General features: G+C 54.0%; 8 protein-coding genes across 8 annotated transcripts; 3 read left to right on the forward strand and 5 right to left on the reverse strand.

The window, feature by feature from the left end:
* Positions 1-384: 384 nt before the first annotated feature.
* Positions 385-3,621, reverse strand: A1O3_06648 (uncharacterized protein; the record flags this gene model as incomplete). Its single annotated transcript, XM_007736766.1, has 3 exons — positions 385-459; positions 634-3,454; positions 3,572-3,621. The coding sequence occupies 3 exons, from the start codon at positions 3,619-3,621 to the stop codon at positions 385-387; spliced, it is 2,946 nt and encodes a 981-aa protein (XP_007734956.1).
* Positions 3,622-4,875: 1,254 nt separating this feature from the next.
* On the forward strand, positions 4,876-5,988 carry A1O3_06649 (uncharacterized protein; the record flags this gene model as incomplete). The annotated part of the gene is made up of 1 exon (XM_007736767.1): positions 4,876-5,988. One exon carries the CDS (start codon positions 4,876-4,878, stop codon positions 5,986-5,988), a length of 1,113 nt encoding a protein of 370 aa, XP_007734957.1.
* A 233-nt stretch (positions 5,989-6,221) lies between these two features.
* On the reverse strand, positions 6,222-7,136 carry A1O3_06650 (uncharacterized protein; the record flags this gene model as incomplete). The annotated part of the gene is made up of 1 exon (XM_007736768.1): positions 6,222-7,136. One exon carries the CDS (start codon positions 7,134-7,136, stop codon positions 6,222-6,224), a length of 915 nt encoding a protein of 304 aa, XP_007734958.1.
* A 441-nt stretch (positions 7,137-7,577) lies between these two features.
* A1O3_06651 (V-type proton ATPase subunit D) lies at positions 7,578-8,831 on the reverse strand (the record flags this gene model as incomplete). Its single annotated transcript, XM_007736769.1, has 3 exons — positions 7,578-8,633; positions 8,689-8,777; positions 8,825-8,831. The coding sequence occupies 3 exons, from the start codon at positions 8,829-8,831 to the stop codon at positions 7,578-7,580; spliced, it is 1,152 nt and encodes a 383-aa protein (XP_007734959.1).
* Positions 8,832-9,955: 1,124 nt separating this feature from the next.
* Positions 9,956-10,639, reverse strand: A1O3_06652 (uncharacterized protein; the record flags this gene model as incomplete). Its single annotated transcript, XM_007736770.1, has 1 exon — positions 9,956-10,639. The coding sequence occupies one exon, from the start codon at positions 10,637-10,639 to the stop codon at positions 9,956-9,958; it is 684 nt and encodes a 227-aa protein (XP_007734960.1).
* A 1,097-nt stretch (positions 10,640-11,736) lies between these two features.
* A1O3_06653 (transcription initiation protein SPT3) lies at positions 11,737-12,973 on the reverse strand (the record flags this gene model as incomplete). The annotated part of the gene is made up of 3 exons (XM_007736771.1): positions 11,737-12,366; positions 12,427-12,627; positions 12,677-12,973. 3 exons carry the CDS (start codon positions 12,971-12,973, stop codon positions 11,737-11,739), a joined length of 1,128 nt encoding a protein of 375 aa, XP_007734961.1.
* Positions 12,974-14,075: 1,102 nt separating this feature from the next.
* On the forward strand, positions 14,076-15,069 carry A1O3_06654 (diphthine synthase; the record flags this gene model as incomplete). Its single annotated transcript, XM_007736772.1, has 3 exons — positions 14,076-14,210; positions 14,302-14,426; positions 14,475-15,069. 3 exons carry the CDS (start codon positions 14,076-14,078, stop codon positions 15,067-15,069), a joined length of 855 nt encoding a protein of 284 aa, XP_007734962.1.
* Positions 15,070-16,549: 1,480 nt separating this feature from the next.
* A1O3_06655 (uncharacterized protein) lies at positions 16,550-17,623 on the forward strand (the record flags this gene model as incomplete). Its single annotated transcript, XM_007736773.1, has 1 exon — positions 16,550-17,623. One exon carries the CDS (start codon positions 16,550-16,552, stop codon positions 17,621-17,623), a length of 1,074 nt encoding a protein of 357 aa, XP_007734963.1.
* Positions 17,624-17,749: the final 126 nt, after the last annotated feature.

Below are 17,749 nucleotides of genomic sequence, written 5' to 3' on the forward strand. Positions count from 1 at the left end.
CTAGGTACTGTACGTAGACTGAACTGTAGACTGAACTGTAGACTGAACTGTAGACTGAACTGTAGACTGAACTGTAGACTGAACTGTAGACTGAACTGTAGACCAGACTATAGAATAGATACTGATCCGTCCTTTTTACTATATAGTCATTGGTAATATATCTACAGTATCTACACGTGTACGATGGATATACTATACTGTACAGTAGCTATAAGTAAGATCAAACCAGATCAGATTAGATCAGATCAGATACATCATCGTCGTGTAGTCATCCATCCATCCATCCATTTATCTGTCTATTCATTCATCTAATTATTCAATAATCAAAACATATAAATGGTCCTCTGACTATTCTGGACGATGTGATGTTTGCTCATCTATCTATCAGTCCCATGTAAGTTCCTCCACATACTCTGGGAGCGTGGCGTGGGCGTGGTCGTTCATGTCTGGACTTCTGCTCTGGGGATATGTAGATGGCGGTAGGGGTGAGTGTAGATATATGGATTGGGGCGAGTGTGGGTGTGAGTGTAGATATGTAGATTGGGGTGAGTATAGATATGTTGATTGGGGTGAGTGTGAATGTGAGTGTGAGTGTGGGTATGGGTATGTAGGTGTATGGCTATGCGAGGATACCAATCCATCTCCATCTCCATCTCCTTCTCCTTCTCCCACCCACATCAGGTCTGGGTCTGGGTCTGGCGGACCACCTGCCACTGGCACTGGCACTGCCACTGCTAGTGGTTCAACTTCGCATCGGCGTCGGCGGCGGTCGTCGATGGCGTATCGGAAGGTACATTTCTTGCCGGGCAGGAATGAAACGTCGAGTAGTTTGATGTCGATGTCGATGTCGATGTCGGTTTCGATGTCGTGGTTGGGATTGGGATTGGGATTGGAGTCAATGTCGAGGTTGGGGTTGGTGCTGACGTCGTGGTTGAGGTTAGGGTTGACGTCGGGATTGAGGTCGGGATTGAAGTCAATGTCGAGGTCTAGATTGAGATCTGGACCAAGACTGGGGTTGAAGTCGAAGTCGAGATTGCCACCATCACCATCAGCATCAGCCATGACACTGTGCATAGTCGAGATGTTGACGTTGACGTTATCAAGGTCGATTTTGGTTTTGTTCTTGTCACCGTTGTCGTTGTCGTTATCGGTATAGTCGTGTAGTAGGACACCGGCGGCAGAATGCCCATGACCATGACCACGACCATGACCGTCACCGTCACCATGACCACGACCGTCACCGTCAACGATGTGGTTATTGAAATGGTCCATGTGGCAACCACCACTCCTCATACTCTCACTCACTATCCTCGCCCTCGCCTTCACCTCCTCCCTCGCCTTCGCCCTCACCTCCTCCCTGATCTCGACGACGCGCTCGGCCAGTTTCGCGGCGATGCGCGAGTCCCAGAAGCCTTCGCGGCGATTGCACGTGCGCAACAGATGCAGGGCTTTGGCGCGGAGAGCCCGGTCCGTGGTGCGCGTGGCGGTCAGGAAGAGAGTGGGCACGATGCCGAGGGCGAGAGAGAATGTTGGGCGGACGATGCGGGATTGATTGATGTTGAAGTTGAAGTTGATGTGGGATCCAGAGTCATAGCCATGGTCATGCACGGGGTTGGGGTCAACACCAGGACCTTGCTCCAAGCTAGAATGAAAGCCAAAGCGAGAGAGAGAGCCAGAGCCAGTGCCAGAGCCAGTGCCAGAGCCAAACCCAAAACCAAAGCCAGTGCCAGTGGTAGAGCTAAAACCAAAACCAGATCCAGTGGTCGCCTGGGGGATTTGATGCCCATTACTGATATCACTGGCATCCCTAACACTAGAATTAGCATTGGACCTGCTGGTCTTGGGTGTCGGTGTCGGTGTCGGTGTCGTTGTTGACGTTGGTATCGGTGTCGATATCAGTGTTGACGTTGTTATCGGCGTCGATATCAATGTCGGTGCCGTAGCAGCCGTACCATGTACCGGACTCACAAACGTCGTGGTCTGCTCCAAAAACTCCTCGGCCGCGGCCACGGCGGTCCAGAAGTCCGGGAGGAAATTGTTGAGGGCGGCTTCGTCATTTTGTTCGATGCGCGACAGGAACGCCGTGATGATGGCCTGGTACATGCGGAGGATGAGGAAGGCCGGAGGTCTTGAAGAGACGGATGAGGAGGAGAATGACGGTGATGGTGATGAGAGTAGGGATCTTTTCGGTTCTGGCTCGCTCTCTCTCACAGCAGAAGATGCAGATGCAAATGGTGGCGCTGGGCTTCTGGAGGCCGATATGGACGCTGACGACGACGCCGACGCCGATCCACCACCCCACGACGGTTCTTGGCTCTTCTTGGTGTCATTGCTGTCGTTGCTTACCATGGCATCGAAACCAGCCTTCCATGTGTCAAAGCGGGCCTTGAGCGACACGTACTCGGTCCTGAGCGAATGATAATTGCCATCCGAGATGCGGCCCTGGCCATGGTTGTGCAGCCGATCCGACCGCTCAGAGAATTCAAAGAGATCGGTCAATAAAATCTCGATATGCAGGAGGGCGTGTTCGTACGAGACGAACTGGTCTGGGATGCAATGCGGTTGCAAGGCAGTCATACCCCGTCCACGCCCCAGCACAGGTTGGAGTTGCAAGCCTTGGAGATTGGGGTCGCCGATTTCCAACATCTGGCGACCCATGGCGATGAAGAAACGGTTGAGTTCGTCGCGGGGGATGACGGGGGGATGTTGATGTTGATGTTGGCTTGGCCTGTGTGCTTGCTGCTGCTGCTCCTGTTGCTGTTCCTCAGCCAGGATCTTGATTCCAGCAACAGCATGCTTGCACGCGTCGTGGTAGTGGCCCTGCAGACTCTCGAACGCGGAGAACAGGGCACACGTCACCAAAGCGTAGTCGAAGGTCTTCTTGTTCTTGGCTGTGATGGTGGGTAGCGATGATTGATTTTGCTTCTGGGCATGGTTGTGGAGTTTGTTCTGGTTCTGGTTCAGTCGGACAACCTCTCGTATCGCCTTGCCGTAATGGTCGAGAGCAAAGCCGAGCCCGCCGCGTGCCGGGGCGAAATGGTCGATTCCTGCATAGTGTTCGTGCATACTGCTCAGGGCGATGAGCGCATACTTGACCGAGTTTTCGTGCCTGGCTAGCGGTAGGATGCTGGCCAGCCAGAAATCTGTCTGGAAGGCGCCGGCCAGCTCCAGCGCGGTCCGGTCCTGGAAGTAATCGAGGGCGCGACGTTCCAGCCAGTCTAGGTCCGGGTGCTCGGGCAAGCTCCAACGAGGATGAGGATGAGGATGAGGATGAGGACGAATATGAGGATCAGCCGCCCTAGCCGCACATCCACTTCCGTACACCACAAACCTGATGGGCTGGGGGTTGCCAGATCCCGGCGTACTCGTGCTCGCGTACCCCTCGCATGCCCGGCCGGCTCGGGTGCAGCGGTGGCATGCCGGCCGGGCTTCGTCACACTTGACATGTCGACGCCTGGACGGACACGGCCAAGACTCGGTTAGCGGTTTGTGTGTGTGTGGTATTATAGCTGGAAATTCAATTCCAGACAAGAAAAGACGCCGAGGCCATATAAGGGATTGGAAATCTTACTTGCAGGTGATGCATCCGGTCCGCACCTTTTCCTTTCCAATTCGGATCATGCTGTGATCTGGTCGAGTCTGACTGGGTGGTTTGCATTGCCGTGGCCACACACACTGAACTTGTTCGCACTACTCGAAGAGGGAGTCTTGGTGTTGGTTTAACTTGGAAGAATGACTGAGGTCTGCCAGAGGCTGAAAGGGTGTGGATATGGACTGGTCGTATAGACTAACTGTTGATGGTTGTTTTGATTTTGGGTTTGATTTTGGGTTGAGCTTGGGCTTTGGCTTCTGCCTGGAGGCTGGAGGCTGGGGGCGTGAGGGCGTAGGCCTTAGGGCTGACCTGCAGTTCTCCCCGGCGGTTTTAGGTCTAGGAGTGGCGCTCTGCAGCCTTGGGGTGGTTCACCGTCCACCGCTCACCGTCCAGCCAGAGCGCGACTGTTGGCTGCTGGCTTATTGCGTGGCTGTGACGAGGCCAGGTCGGGAGAGTACTGATACTACCCTGGACAGGGAGGCAGGGACAGATAGTACGGATTGCTCTGTCTACTCTGGACTCCGGATCCGTACTGTGGTGTAGTCGACGAGGCTGAGGCCACCTGCGCCAGTCCGCCTTACCCCATCCGGTTAGCGCATACGAGCAACCTCCTGGTGGGTCCTGACGAGGCTGCCATGTTTCTTTCCTGGTTCCTGGTTGGTCGTTTCGTTCATTGCGTCTTCCCTCAGCCTCAGTTGTCTACTCCCGTACTCCGTACTCCGAACAGTCCTAAACAGAAGCACACGCACATCATGATCCACACAAACACGTACGTGTACTCGTACGGGTGGAACACATTGCCCCCCCTGGGCCAATATTGATCTAGGTACCTAGGTCCCTGGATCCGTGAGATCTGTGGCATCAGGCATTATTCTCGTACAGTCTAACTTGTTCGCGACCACGACTACGGAAATGAAGGAAGGCGGCGTCACCTCCCAGGCCCCCCAACTATAGACGCCGACTCTGATTCACACCCCTAGAATGAAGCATGCGCCCCCGTGGAGATGAGACGGACAGATACAGATACAGGGACAGGGAGAGGGAGCGGGAGTGGGACTCTTTGAGTATATAGCAAGATGTCTTGCTCTTGAGAATTGAAGAAAAGGAAAAACCAAGCCGTCTCTCTTCTCTCAACGCCCAGGGCTTAGGCCTCTTTCCAGCCATACCAGATCATCCCACCTGCTACCCTCCTATCCTCTTATCCCCCTACACTGCTACTCTCCTACCCTCCCTTCCTCTTCTCCTCCATTTCTTTTCAGTGTCCTCGTCATCGACCTGATACCATGCCCTCCATCGTCTGCCACGCCGGCCCCGACGAGAACTGGGCATACTGTCCGTCCCTCGGAGCCGCGGTGCTCTTCACGGTTCTCTTCGGGCTCACCACGGGCGCCCACATAATCCAGGCCGTCGTGTACCGCAAGCGATTCGCCATGGTGTTGATCATGGGCGGGCTCTGGGAGGTGGGCGGCTACATAGTGCGGCTCCTGTCGATCGAGCACCAGCGCAGCGACACGCTGTACACGGTGCAATTGCTCCTGATCCTGCTGGCGCCGCTCTGGATCAACGCCTACATCTACATGCTGCTGGGCCGCATGGTCCATTTCTTCCTCGAGCCGGACCGCGTGCTGCGCATCCCCGCCCGCTTCATCACCCGCGTCTTCGTCCTCTTCGACATCACCGCCTTTGTCATCCAGGCCACCGGCGGCTCCATGACCGAGCCCGGCACATCCGCCCAAACCCAGGAGAACGGCCTGCACATCTACACCGCCGGCGTCGGCGTGCAGCTGTTCTTCCTGCTCATCTTCGTTGTGTTGGCTGTTGGGTTTCAACGGACATTACGTCTTCGCCGTGGTGGTGGTGGTGGTGGTAATGCTTGTGATGGAGCTGGCGGTGATGGTGGTGGTAATTCTGCTGCTGGGGGTGTCGCTGGAGCGACTGATTCTGGTTCTGGACAACATTTCGATCTGGAGTTTCAAGCACCATCGCAAGCGCAGGCGCAGACACAGACTCAGAGTCAGACTCACCTGTACTCGCCCATCCCCGAACCCTTACCTGACCCTAGACTGGCCGTCCCTCTCCTGCGCGTCCTCTACAGTGTCATGGGCCTCATCATCTTCCGCAACATCTACCGGCTCGTCGAGTTCGGCACGGGCGCGAACTCGCCGACCGTCAAGCACGAATGGTTCGCCTACGTCTTCGACGCCGTGCCCATGTTTTTCGCCTTTGTCATCATCAACCTGGCCTATCCCGGCAAGATCCTACAAGGGCCCCGAAGTGATTTCTCCGAACAGACCAAGGAGCGCAAGAGGGCTAGGAGGGAGAAGAAGGCCGCCAAGAAGGCAGAACAGAGGGAGAAGGACATGAAGAAGATGGCCGAGAACGGTGCGGCGTATTGAGCATGCGAGTAGATTCGGAGGTTGGGGACTACCGCCTAGGAACAAGTTGGCCAGCCCAGCTCTGATCCCTCGAGCATTCATCTGTTGAGCCGATATGTCATTTCTTGCGTTATGCCGGCGCCATGGTTGGGACTTCGTAACGACGTGTCTACTGTAAGACTTCTAGGGAAGGAATTCAGATTCAGATACTAGTACTTGAGCTTTACCGTCCCCTGGCCAACGTCCACAGTCGGTTACTGGCGAGATCCGTCACCATCACTGACGCACGCCGGCTCATCCAGCCGCGACGTGTACCAGAGTCTCTTCCGGCCATCATCGGCATAGCCTGGAATCGTTTTCGACATGGACATATCCCACGATTTGAACGCTTCCGCATACTCATCAACCGTGCTGTGCTTTCGTGGACTCGCCGCCGTGACTCGACAATGCAACGGCAAGGGTGCTTTTAGTGAACGCTTTTTGGGGGTGTGAGTCTTCAAGGCAGTAACCAGTCCTCCTCGCAAATGCAGCTGCTTCTCTCGCAACTTTTCCTCCCTCTTGCGCCGAGTTTGCATGATTTGTTTCTTGGCCCAGGCCAGATGCGAGGTTCTCAATTGGGGCGCATCTTGACCGTAGAGACACGATGTCTCGAAATGTGGTGTCTGGATTGTGTCTGTGCTGGTGCCAGTGCCTGAACCAGCAGGCCCGGGAGCCCTCGAAAATCTGACCACTTCCAGATTAGAGCCGGGGCCAGCTTCTTGCTGATAAAGAGCCGCGAGCCATCTGTTGTAACGAACTTCTCGTGAGAGATATCCATGCCGGATCACATTATTGTAAGCTCTCTCGTCCCAGTAGTCTTGCTGTACAACGTCCTGGAGGTGCCGCGGCACGAGGCAGCCGTCGATATAGGGCTTCGACTCTTTGGGATTTCGCTCGTCTCGTATAGTTTTGTGTGTATTTCCCGTAACCGAATCAAGAACTCTGGCGGCAGCAGCTGTTTCGGGCTTTGGAAGAATCTCCTTTAGAGTCGAGAGAGGAATGGTTCCGGTATATTGGCCCATTGAATATGGCACTTCGCTAGCCCAGTCGGCGGCTTCCGGTTTCCCCTTGTCCTTAGCGATGACCTTTCTCGCGCGACGAGGCAGAGGTGGTTTGATGAAGATGGACATGTCGACGGTCGGTGATGATCAAGTAATGTGAAAGTGAGGACAGGTGAACAATACAACCTCCCCAAATCTCAAGCAGGGACCCAGGTAGCGTCAACCAGAGACCAGAAGAACGGGAAATCCAACAATAACCCAAGCCTCACCGATCCTTGCAGACTTTTGGAGAGATAATGGACAAACGACACAAGCCCTGAAGCCGGGGAAACTGGGTGATTTATACCAGGGTAGTCACGGCCGAGTCAAGGCCCGTCAATTTGGCTTCAACCAAAGGAAGTTGCTTGGCAGGTATCACATCACCGTCCCAGAGTCGTGTCGAGAGTTCAGCAGCAGAATTGAAATGTCGTTTATTGCCCTGTGCTATTTGAGCTGAAGCTGGTAGACCCGCCCAAAGGTCCTCCCGTACCAAACGCCCTGCTGTTCACGTGACAATGTACACCTCTTTCATTAAAATACGCTGATGTAGTTCCCAATTCTGTCCTTCTGGTTCTGGGCAATGCATTCGGCAATCCAGGTGATGTTTCGGATTTCCTGCAGAGCGTTAGTTAGCTCGTAAAACTTGGCGGAAAAGTGAAGACTCGCCTGTTCCCTTAACTTCACCCACGCATAAATCACCGCGTGGGTAAATTGCCGAGTGAAGACCATCTTGGAGAGTTCCATTTCTTTTTGGTAGAACAAGTCTTCCAAAGATTTGGACTCATTCCCCAGTCCTCCCGCCATGTTGCCGCCACCAACACCACTACTTTGATTGAAGCCCACCTCGTCAAAGAACCGTTTATAGTCGCCCACACCGCTAACTGCGAGCCCGACTCCTTCCATATCATCTGCCCTCGACAGCATCAACGAACCCTCGGGGTACAATTTTCCGAACTCCGGGTACAGTTTTCTACGTTGCTCCTTCGTGAGCTCAGTACCAAAAGAGTTGATGGTGATGTTTATTGCCCGCCGATCTGCTTCGAATGCAAGGATCTCTGACATGATTTCTCCGGTCGGAGTAAGGGCCATCTCGGGGTCGTTATTGACAAAGTTGTAGAAGTCTTCTAAGTAGTTCTTGTAGAGGGTATTCCGCACGATCTCGATGTTGAGTTCATCCAGATCCTGATGGCTCAAGCTGCCCTTGAAATAAGGAGCCAATGGAGTTTCGATAAGCACCGAGTTGTACAGCTCTTCAATGTTGGTGGCCACGCAAAGGACGGGCATGGTCTCAAACCAGCCCAGAGGATGACATCTCTCTAGGAGTTCTTTGGTGTCTCGCTCATGCAACGTGCCTGTGATCAGGAGGGCGACATTGTCAATCATGTATGAGTAGGTGAGGTATTCCATAAATTTGGCCAGTGATCCTGTTGCCTGGCCCTGAAGATACCTGAAGTCTACCACGAGCTTCTCGGTGGTTCGGTACGCAAGAGCTGAAGTTGACGGATTCGGTGGTAGGGTTGACAGTGACTCGCCATAGGCAGGGCCCAGTTGTACTTTGACGTCGTCAATCGTCTCGCATTGTGTGAGCTAGGTTAAGGTCAGTAGAGTAGAGGACAAGGCGAGGTGTAAAGACGAGTCATACGTTGCTGTAGTTGGTGCCGGTCAACAGCGAATTTCGATAACCGCGCACTATGCCTTCCAGATAGCCCCCGTTGACGTTGAATAACAGACCTGCGACTGTGGTCAGTTGAGGACGATCGTTGAACCGGGCTACATACCCTCCATTTTGTCGTCTACCACGATTCCGAGCAGGTAAGCGAGAATGGATGGCCCCAGATAGGAGTGAAGGCCGAAAAAGAAGTTGTCTGTGCAGGATAGAGCTATGGTGTATGTTGTCGGAGGATGTTGTTGATAGACAGGCAGGCGAAATACATCTCCGTCGTCTCGACCTTGCAGCTGTGCTCGCCGCACTTGCCGCGTTGAGACTACGGGCCTTGGTCCCTCCCTGTATGGGAAATATCTTGCCGCTTGTACCGACCACTGCCACACCACCACCTTCAACGACAAGGAATCGCAAATGACTTTTGATTTTGCTTTTCTAGGGCCCCTTTGCCCTCGACTCCAAGAGATTATACCATAAGGCCTGTCAGATAGTGTAAGTGAGGCATTTTTTGCGCCTTGTATACCAAAACAGGATACGGAGCACGGCCCTCCACTGGAATACAAGCCACCCTCCGAAGCCATACCGCCTGCTCCAGAAATGACATGAGGCGATACCTGCCGCCAAGTTCCCTGGATAGAACTAGGAGTTGGAAAGATCGCTTGAGATACCGTTCACTGTCTGTGACCTGTGCTGTTCTCCTTCATCGCTTCCGTCCTGCATTGGCCTATTTCATGATGTTCATATGCTACACAACATGTAGCATCAATAGATACTTCGGAGGGGCGGTTTGCAAGAAGTGGCGTCAGGTGAAATTAGGAATAGGCACTATAGCTCCAAGGATGCTCCATTTTAAGCTGTCTTGAGAATAGCTGGGCATGAGTTATACATATGAAAACTGCGCAACGGCCTGGCTTCAAGATGAGGATGTTTGTATTATTAGTATCTGGTGGGGAACTTGGAATCAGTGCTCTTGTCTCAATCCGCGGACTCCATCCCATGCAAGTTAAGCTGTCAGCTCGTTATCCGTCTCGTATCATGTTTCTCATTTTTTTGACCCCCAGCATTGCGAAGCAGCTGGCTAGTGTCTTAGCCAACTGCGGGCCCCAGATTGATCGTTCTGAGAAAGGACTGTCTCGGGGGTATGAGGCTGCTCCCCTCACCGAAACACAACCACTGGGCCCATCTCTTACAGGACAAGCCTTTGTGGTTGACCTCTGTATCTTAGTTCGTATCTCGACATCCTTCATCATTTCTCAACCAGCCTCTTCTCGACACTCTCCCTGACCTTCCTCCTCGTCTCGCCCAGTTCATCCTTGGTCGCGTCGAATCGGACATTTCCGGCCTGGTTGAACGGATTCTCCTCGCTCTTCTCGAATTCCTTCCGCACGAGCTCGATACGCTGCTGTTTCCTCAGGCCCGGGTGCTCGACCTCGATCTGCGGCAGTCGGCGTTCTTCGTAAGCCTTGTAGGCGGCCTTGAACCGCCGTTCCGGGTGGCGGTCGATTTTGAGGTCGTTAGCCGTCCCCGTGGTGAGGGTCAGGGCGTCAAGTGCATTATCGATACCCGAGGCACTGATCGCAGTGGCCTTGGTGTTTCCGCTCGGCTCGCCGTCGAGTTGGCCGAGATCTAAAGTGCCGGTGCGTGTCTTTTTCTCGGCTGTCTTCTTGTTGGCACCCTTGGGTGTGCTGCGCTGGCTCTTCTCTTCCTCGGCCAGCAAAGCCTCACGTTCGGCTTTCTTCGCTGCCTTCTCTGCTGCCTTCTCTGCTGCCTCTTGCTTCTTCTTGGCGTCCTTTGCCCCCTTGGACCATTCTTCTGCTTCCTCGGCCGACTTCCGCGCGTCGACTGCTGCTTGCTTCTGCGCTGCGGCTTCCGCTTTGCGTGCGTTTCCCGCTACTTTCTTCGTGTTCTCGGCGCCCTTCTTGCCCCCCATCTTGTCCTGGACGATTGTAAACGATGCAGGTTTCAGGATTGGAGTTTGCGCGGCTCTCGGCGTGCTTCAGATAGGCGTTGACGGTGATGTAGGTTGTGAGATTGACGATGACGAAGATACGAATGAACTGGGCGGGAGAGAATGCGCGGGGATTGACAGGCATACAGTACAGCACGGAGTACGGATACGCAGCGAAAATAGTGTCGTCGCTTAAGCGATACCGGCCTCGTGCCTTGTGGCTTGACTCACATGTCACGTGCCACGGCTCAACCTCGGCTCAGCCTCACGCTACTTAGCCTGGCCGGCTTATCCCCTATTTTAACCTTTCTTTCCGCCGACAAGGTCCAGAACCCATCCGGGCAAGATAATGCTTACAGGTCCAGTCAAGAGGAATCACTAATCTCTCGCCTTGGATTCGGGTTCAGAGTTCTGTGGATGGCGAGCCAGGATAACCGAATCTGCCAGATCCAGGTGCAGGTCCGCCCGTTTCACTTTTCTCTCGTTCTCGAGAGATGAACAACGAAACCGAAATGGGCTCCCACCACGAGACGAGTCTTCTCCGTGCTAGCCCTTTCCATCTTCACGAAACCCCCAGGCGCCAGCAAATGATCTTCTCGATGTCAGGGTACAGGATGAGCGGCCACAACAAAGGGTGTTTTATATGTGAATCCAGCCAACCATTACCGGGTGCCCGATGTTGACAGCCATTCACTCCCAGGCAGTCAATGCCTCCCTGCCTCGCGGTTCTTGGCTGTACATCCCCGGCGAGACGTGACGCCATGGATCAGCAGGCAACAATGAGTTCGAGGGGCGGACTCGGATATCCTCGATTCGGTTGAACCTCTCTCTCAGAAGCAGTACTTGTATCTCCTGATCGTCGATTTGGGACCTAGGAGGAGCAGTTACAGGGGGCAAAGATCAAGACATCGAAAATTCGTTCATGAGGCATTCAGCATTCAACTCCAGCGCCCCGTCAACCCCTGAAAGAAAGAGAAAGACGTGTGGTATCGTATTGTGATGGTACTCCAAGTTCACTCAACCGTAACTCCAACCACCATTAAGTTAAACCCATCATAGCGCCCAGTGGCGCGGAAGCCTCATATCATCCTCAGTGGCGTCCTCATGCCGGCAAAACCCTGCCTCATGAACTTGTAGCGATTCGGCACCGCCTGCAATCTTCTGAACGCTTCTCTGACATGCTTCGGTTCCACGGGTGTTCGACCCTCCTCGGGCATCTCGAACAGACTGCACCCTTCTCTCTTCCTCTTCTTCATCGTGTCTTGATCGCCTCGCCCGCCGTTGGCCTTCTTGCTCGCCAGATCCTCGGCAGCCTTGACCTTCAACGCTTCCTCGGTCAAGGTTTGCACAATCTCGAATGTCAAGAAACCGAGAATGTCAACCACGTCGTCGTTGGGCTTGCTCTCAATGATGGTACCGAACCCCGCCCATTCTCGAAATCGTTTCCCTTTGCGGAATGTGAAACTTGCTTGTCGGCAGTCGGACCAGTACACGTATTCTTCCTTGGTCATGTTTTTCGTGCGCTCATCGGCGGAAGCAAGTCGAGCCAGTGTGGCTTCATTCTGTTCCTCTTCCTCCTCGTCCTCTTCGTCATCTCGTTCGGGCACTTGTTCTGAGTAGAAGGACTGCGCTTCCCACGGCAGTACCAGTTTGGCTTTCTTGTTCCCACTCGATTTTTGAGGTGCCGAGGGATTGACCCCTCCGGAAGCCTGTGGAGCCGGTTAGATTTGGCTGACGAGTCAAGGATATGGTGGTTGTGTAATCTCTACCTCTTCAAAGTCTCCGACATCGCCAGCATCGCCACCTCCCTTATCATCAGAGTCCTTGACATTCTTGCGCACATCTTTCCAGGATAGAAATGTTTTAAGTCTGGACACTTTGGCTCGGTCATGACGGATTTGGAAAATGAGATCGACAATCGAGATGGATCTTGAACCTCGACGATTTGCAAGGCCAGTGGCTTGGGTAAGCTGGCAAGTCTGTTAGCTAAGCGAATAAACTTAGGGTCAAGTATCTTACCATCTCAAGGACTTGTTCACGAACAATCTCTTCGATCATCCAGGTGGTCTCCGTACTCGGTTCAGCCGTTTCGCCGCTCACAAACATCATCTGCGCAATGGCAAAAATTAGCCTCAGCTGGAAGTCTTCTTTGGTTTCAATATCATCTTCATCAGCGGGAACGATCACGGAGTCGGTGGGTTGGTCAGTATTCAATTCGCAAAGTTCGTCAGGCCCGGCTGACCATAGCGCGTCTCCAGAGACGCGGCTAGTTGTAAAGCTTGCCTCGAGGACAGGGCCAATTTGATTGTTGCTCATGACAGCGCGGCTAGTTGGAGGAGAAATATCGTTTGAGTAGTTGCTTTCCAGGAGGTAGAGAGGGAGATGGTGGATGGTGGATGGCAGGGTGAGGCGGAGGTGTACAGTTGCCTTGTGTTGACATGTGAAGTGAAGACAAATCTTCGTTTCATGTGCCAGCACTCTTTGTTCTCTGAGTAGCAACCCATCCCTATATGTTCCAATGGGATTTATGTTGCACTACGTGCAGTTGCCAGTTGCCCAAGGACGGTTTGATCATCTTTACTCTTTTTTTCTTCTTCCTGTTCGGCGATCTGTGAAAGCCGCATGGATGTGTTGATGGGGACGGCGCAGAGCCGGCCGCATTCAGACCATCTTCTCACATCGATGGCACTGGCACTTGATGCCCATCTCCAATCGCGCTAGTTCGCTAAACTCTGTAGAACAGCGCTGACTCTGAACTCCCCTTTGCCCCGCGAGTTTGTGGGCAGCCCAGCCCTTGGGGGCAGGCTTGGAATAATTTGATTCGCTCGGACCGGTAGACTCTTCGAATGGTCGATGGGCTGTCCTGTCCCTGAGACGCTCCCGGATCCTGACAGACGCTTATAGGTAGTCTCAATATGAGTCTCATGGCTGGAACTCATATTGAGACTCGGCCTCATCTTCGGCGACCTCTGCGGCATTGAAGCTGGCTGATTGGTTCCCGCGGGCGAGCGCTTGACGCAAAGGAGCGGACAATGAGAAGATGCTCACCTGTTGAATCTCCTGCCGATACTTCGCAGGCCTGTCGTTCGCCATCCTGGCCGCCTAGGCTCGCGCAGCCACCGAAACCTGGTTCCCACAATCCCTTATACAATGTTCCCGGATCTGCGCGATGGAGGCGCGTGCAGTGTTGAGCTCGTCTCATGAACGGGATGGACAGTGATGGAACCAAGATGAGGACGTTCCAGGCGTGGGCTGTTGAACTCTGCTAGGTGCCTGCCTCTGACACCTCCAAATACAGCCGAAGTTTTCCCGCCTCTCCCCCGCTGATTTTCCATTTTCCATTCTTTGCAGTCACAACTCTGTCCTGTAGAACTACAATTCTCTTCTCGGCTGGACTTCTTGTGGGCTCCAAGTCGAAATGTTATTTCTCGTTGGCCTTGGGCTTGCGGATGAGGCCGATATCACGGTCAAGGGGTTGGAAGTGGTGAAACGCGCTGAACGGGTCTACCTCGAGGCATACACCAGCATTCTCCATGTAGGAAAGGAGAGATTGGTAGGCCGGTCCTGCGTCAATGCTTTTCACCATGAGAAGTACCACGCGCGCGAATGTCGCTGACAGAGACTATGTCTAACAGCTACGATAGGAATCGTTCTATGGTCGCCCAATCATTGTGGCAGACCGAGAGATGGTCGAATCGGCAAGTAATGAAATTCTCGATGGCGCAGACAAACTGGATATAGCATTTCTTGTCGTCGGCGATCCTTTCGGGTATGCTCGACTCCTCTGCCCTCATGTGGTGGTTGGCTGACAATGCAGGGCCACCACGCATACGGATCTCGTCCTGCGCGCCCAAGAGCTTTCCATTCCAACCAAGTCGATCCCGAATGCCTCCATCCTAAATGCCATAGGCGCAACGGGCCTTCAACTCTACAATTTCGGCCAGACGGTTTCAATGGTATTTTTCACCGAGACCTGGAAGCCTGCAAGTTTCTACGATCGAATCCGCGAGAACGTTTCTATCGGCCTCCACACCCTAGTTCTGCTGGATATCAAGGTCAAAGAACAATCGCTCGAAAACATGGCGAGAGGGCGAAAGATATATGAGCCTCCCCGCTATATGACTGTCGCGCAGTGCGCCCAGCAAATGCTTGAGATTGAGGAAGAGAAGAAAGAAAGCGTGTACAGTGAGGACAGTCTCGCCATTGGCTGCGCAAGAGTCGGTGCGGATGACCAGAGATTCGCGTGCGGGACGTTGAAAGAACTCTGCGATGTCGATCTAGGCCCTCCTCTGCACAGCTTGGTGCTGCTCGGTAAAAGAGCTCACGAATTGGAACGAGACTACATCAAGTCGTTCGCGATGGACCAGAAGACTTTTGAGCAAAGTTGGGAGAAGTATCACAGGAGAAGTTGAAAAGATGTCTTCTCTCTCCATGGAGGAGAGTGATGTCTCTTCACAGATGCTCCTAAATGACCTGATCAAGATGCCCTGGGATCAAAGGCACCCGCTCTTGCGAGGGTCCTCTCTCAGCTGTCCATCTGTTTTGACGGACATGACATGGAGGGCTTCTCTGAAAGTTGGCCATAGGCTTCCATGACAGAGGCTCTCGATCCATTGCTGGACATATCAATGTCGGGGCTCGGTGGGTTCGACCTTTCGGAGCAAGCTCGCTCTATCGCCACCAGCAAGACCAGTCAAGTCTATTGGCTTTACTGGAAAACCAATAGCTATTCCGCCGTACTAAAGACATGCAGAGAGGGCTGGCTCGACAGTCCGTGTTCGGCGTTGATGTATCAGCGGCTCTGATGTTCCTCAGGTCTCAACTCGAGACTATGCAACATCAAGTCTTGGGCGTATCGAGTTTAATGGCGGTCGCTGGCCGTCCTGAGGGTTGCAAGGTCAATTGTGCTCCCAACATGCAGCAAAGCTCCCCCAGGAACTATTACTGGGCAGCAGCAGGGCGCCAGACATTTATTGAGGTCGAAGGGGCGTGGGCGCGTAGATTGCTGCAGCGTGTACAGTGTATGGCTGCCCAATATCAGGAACCGTACTCTGTCCGGAGTACATTTAGGATAGAGCATTGGCCCATCGCCGGTTACGGCAGGGTCCGATCCATAGCTTGTCCTGTGTATGTACGTACTACCTGCAACATACAGCATCACGGAGTACTCTGACACAAAGCTTGATAGCGATTTCTATTCTTGACAGAACTCAACCCGCCGTCCAAACGCGTCTGAAATACACGGAGAGTTGATCATCGCTGCTCGTATGGATGCTAATGGGTGGCCTAGGCCTTCTCCAACCGAAGTTCGGATACGAAGTCTTCAGCGGGGACAGTTGCATCCCAGCACTGGCACGGCAGTCGCTCGCGGTCAGCTGTGTGTACTCCGTACGGAGTACAGTCCTGTCCGTACCAAGTCGCACAGGGCGACGCCGTTGTACCACATAGGCCTCTGCCGCTTCTCCGTTATCCTCGCGACTAAAGGAGCGGTCGCAGGAGAAAATCTCGGGCTGGCAGGTCTGCAAGTCCGTTGGGGGTTTCTGTCTCTGGCCGCACAGCTTGTTTGCTTGATCCAGGACAACAACGTTTGCGTTCCCACTCTCCGATGATGCTCTTATGCAAGTCTGATCTGCGAAACGGTGCATGAGCAGCGGCAGCGGCAACGGCAGCGACTACAGACCTGCTTCTCCTTCTCTTGCCTCCGGTGTTGGAATATCTGCTATTCAACGGCGGTTCGGAGGTACCAACTCCCTATCGACTCCTCCGTCTGTACGACCAACAAACACCGCAGACAGAGACTCAATCTGCTTGTTCTGGAGGCCCAGGTCAGAAAGTGGACAAAGAGAAACAAAAAGAAGGAGGAACGGGGACAAGCGGAGAAAGAACAACACGATGCCCGTCTACCTGGTCCATGGGTTCCGCTGGCCACGCGAAGGCTTTACAGGTGTCCGAGTCCACGCGGTCGTGCACAACCTCGACGACTGCAGTGTCGAGTACATCCAGAACGAGCACTCGCGGGTCGAGATCCTGGCAAGTTTCCGCCGAGCTTGGCCAGACATCATGAAGGAACTGGACGGGCCGGGCGGCGGCCACAGTAAACTAGAGTTCATCGAGCAGCACGACCCGGAGGACCTCGATGGGCCGAACGCTGTCAGCCAGCCGTATGCCTACGTGGCGGACAAGGTCGTCTTGATTGCCGCGCGGCCGGGAACCGGACCCCAAGCCCCAGGGCCGGTGACCACGACAACACAGCAGCAGGCTGGGACGGCGGCGGGACCTGCGTCTGGAGGACACTCGACGCCGCCCAAGACACCTTCGCACCACTCCAAAAAGCCACTGTCACCGCCGCCGCCGACTCTGCCGCCTCCGACACCGGTTGCGAAGTCGGCACCGTTCACTTCCCCAGCGGCCCCTGACATCACCGCGCTCAGCGTCAACGTCGACGAAGTCATCGCCGAGGGACCGGGGACCTCGGCCAAGGCGTGGGAAGCCTTCGCAGACCTGCGCGACAAACTCGCCGAAGGAGAGAAGATTGGCTGGTGGGTCGTCTACAATGGCGATCCCGACCGATCTTATGACGAGGACGATGTCGATGTCGACGTCGACGACGATGGGGAGGGCTACGACCAGGAAACGGTGGAGGACGACCCCCTAGACAATGTTGAATACGACGACAAAGCGCAGCGGCAGGCCCAACCGCAACCTGCTCGACCTCGGAATACCTTAGCCGACAACACAGCTACTCATAATCGTCAACCTGTGCAAGCTTCAATGCCTCATATAGCCACCCAGCAGCAGCAGACCCTGACCGCCCTTCCGGTCCGTCCGGCTCCCCCTGAGGCGACAGCACCCACAACCCGTACCGATAAAGGAAAACACAAGGAGAGCATTCCAGAGCCAGCAAAGCTCAAGGAAACGGCCAAAAGTCAAGGGTTGCGCAAAAAGTTCTTTGGGAAACGTTTGTGATTTGATTCAAGACTTACTTGCGAAGCCCTGTTTACGAGTCTACATTTTGCTAGCCTTGCTCGGCAATATGCTCTCTTCACTCCACATAACTTCAATGCGGTCTGCTGGTAGCAGTCACGACAACCA

Source organism: Capronia epimyces, assembly GCF_000585565.1.
Source record: "Capronia epimyces CBS 606.96 chromosome Unknown aczIQ-supercont1.5, whole genome shotgun sequence".
NCBI lineage: Eukaryota > Fungi > Ascomycota > Eurotiomycetes > Chaetothyriales > Herpotrichiellaceae > Capronia > Capronia epimyces.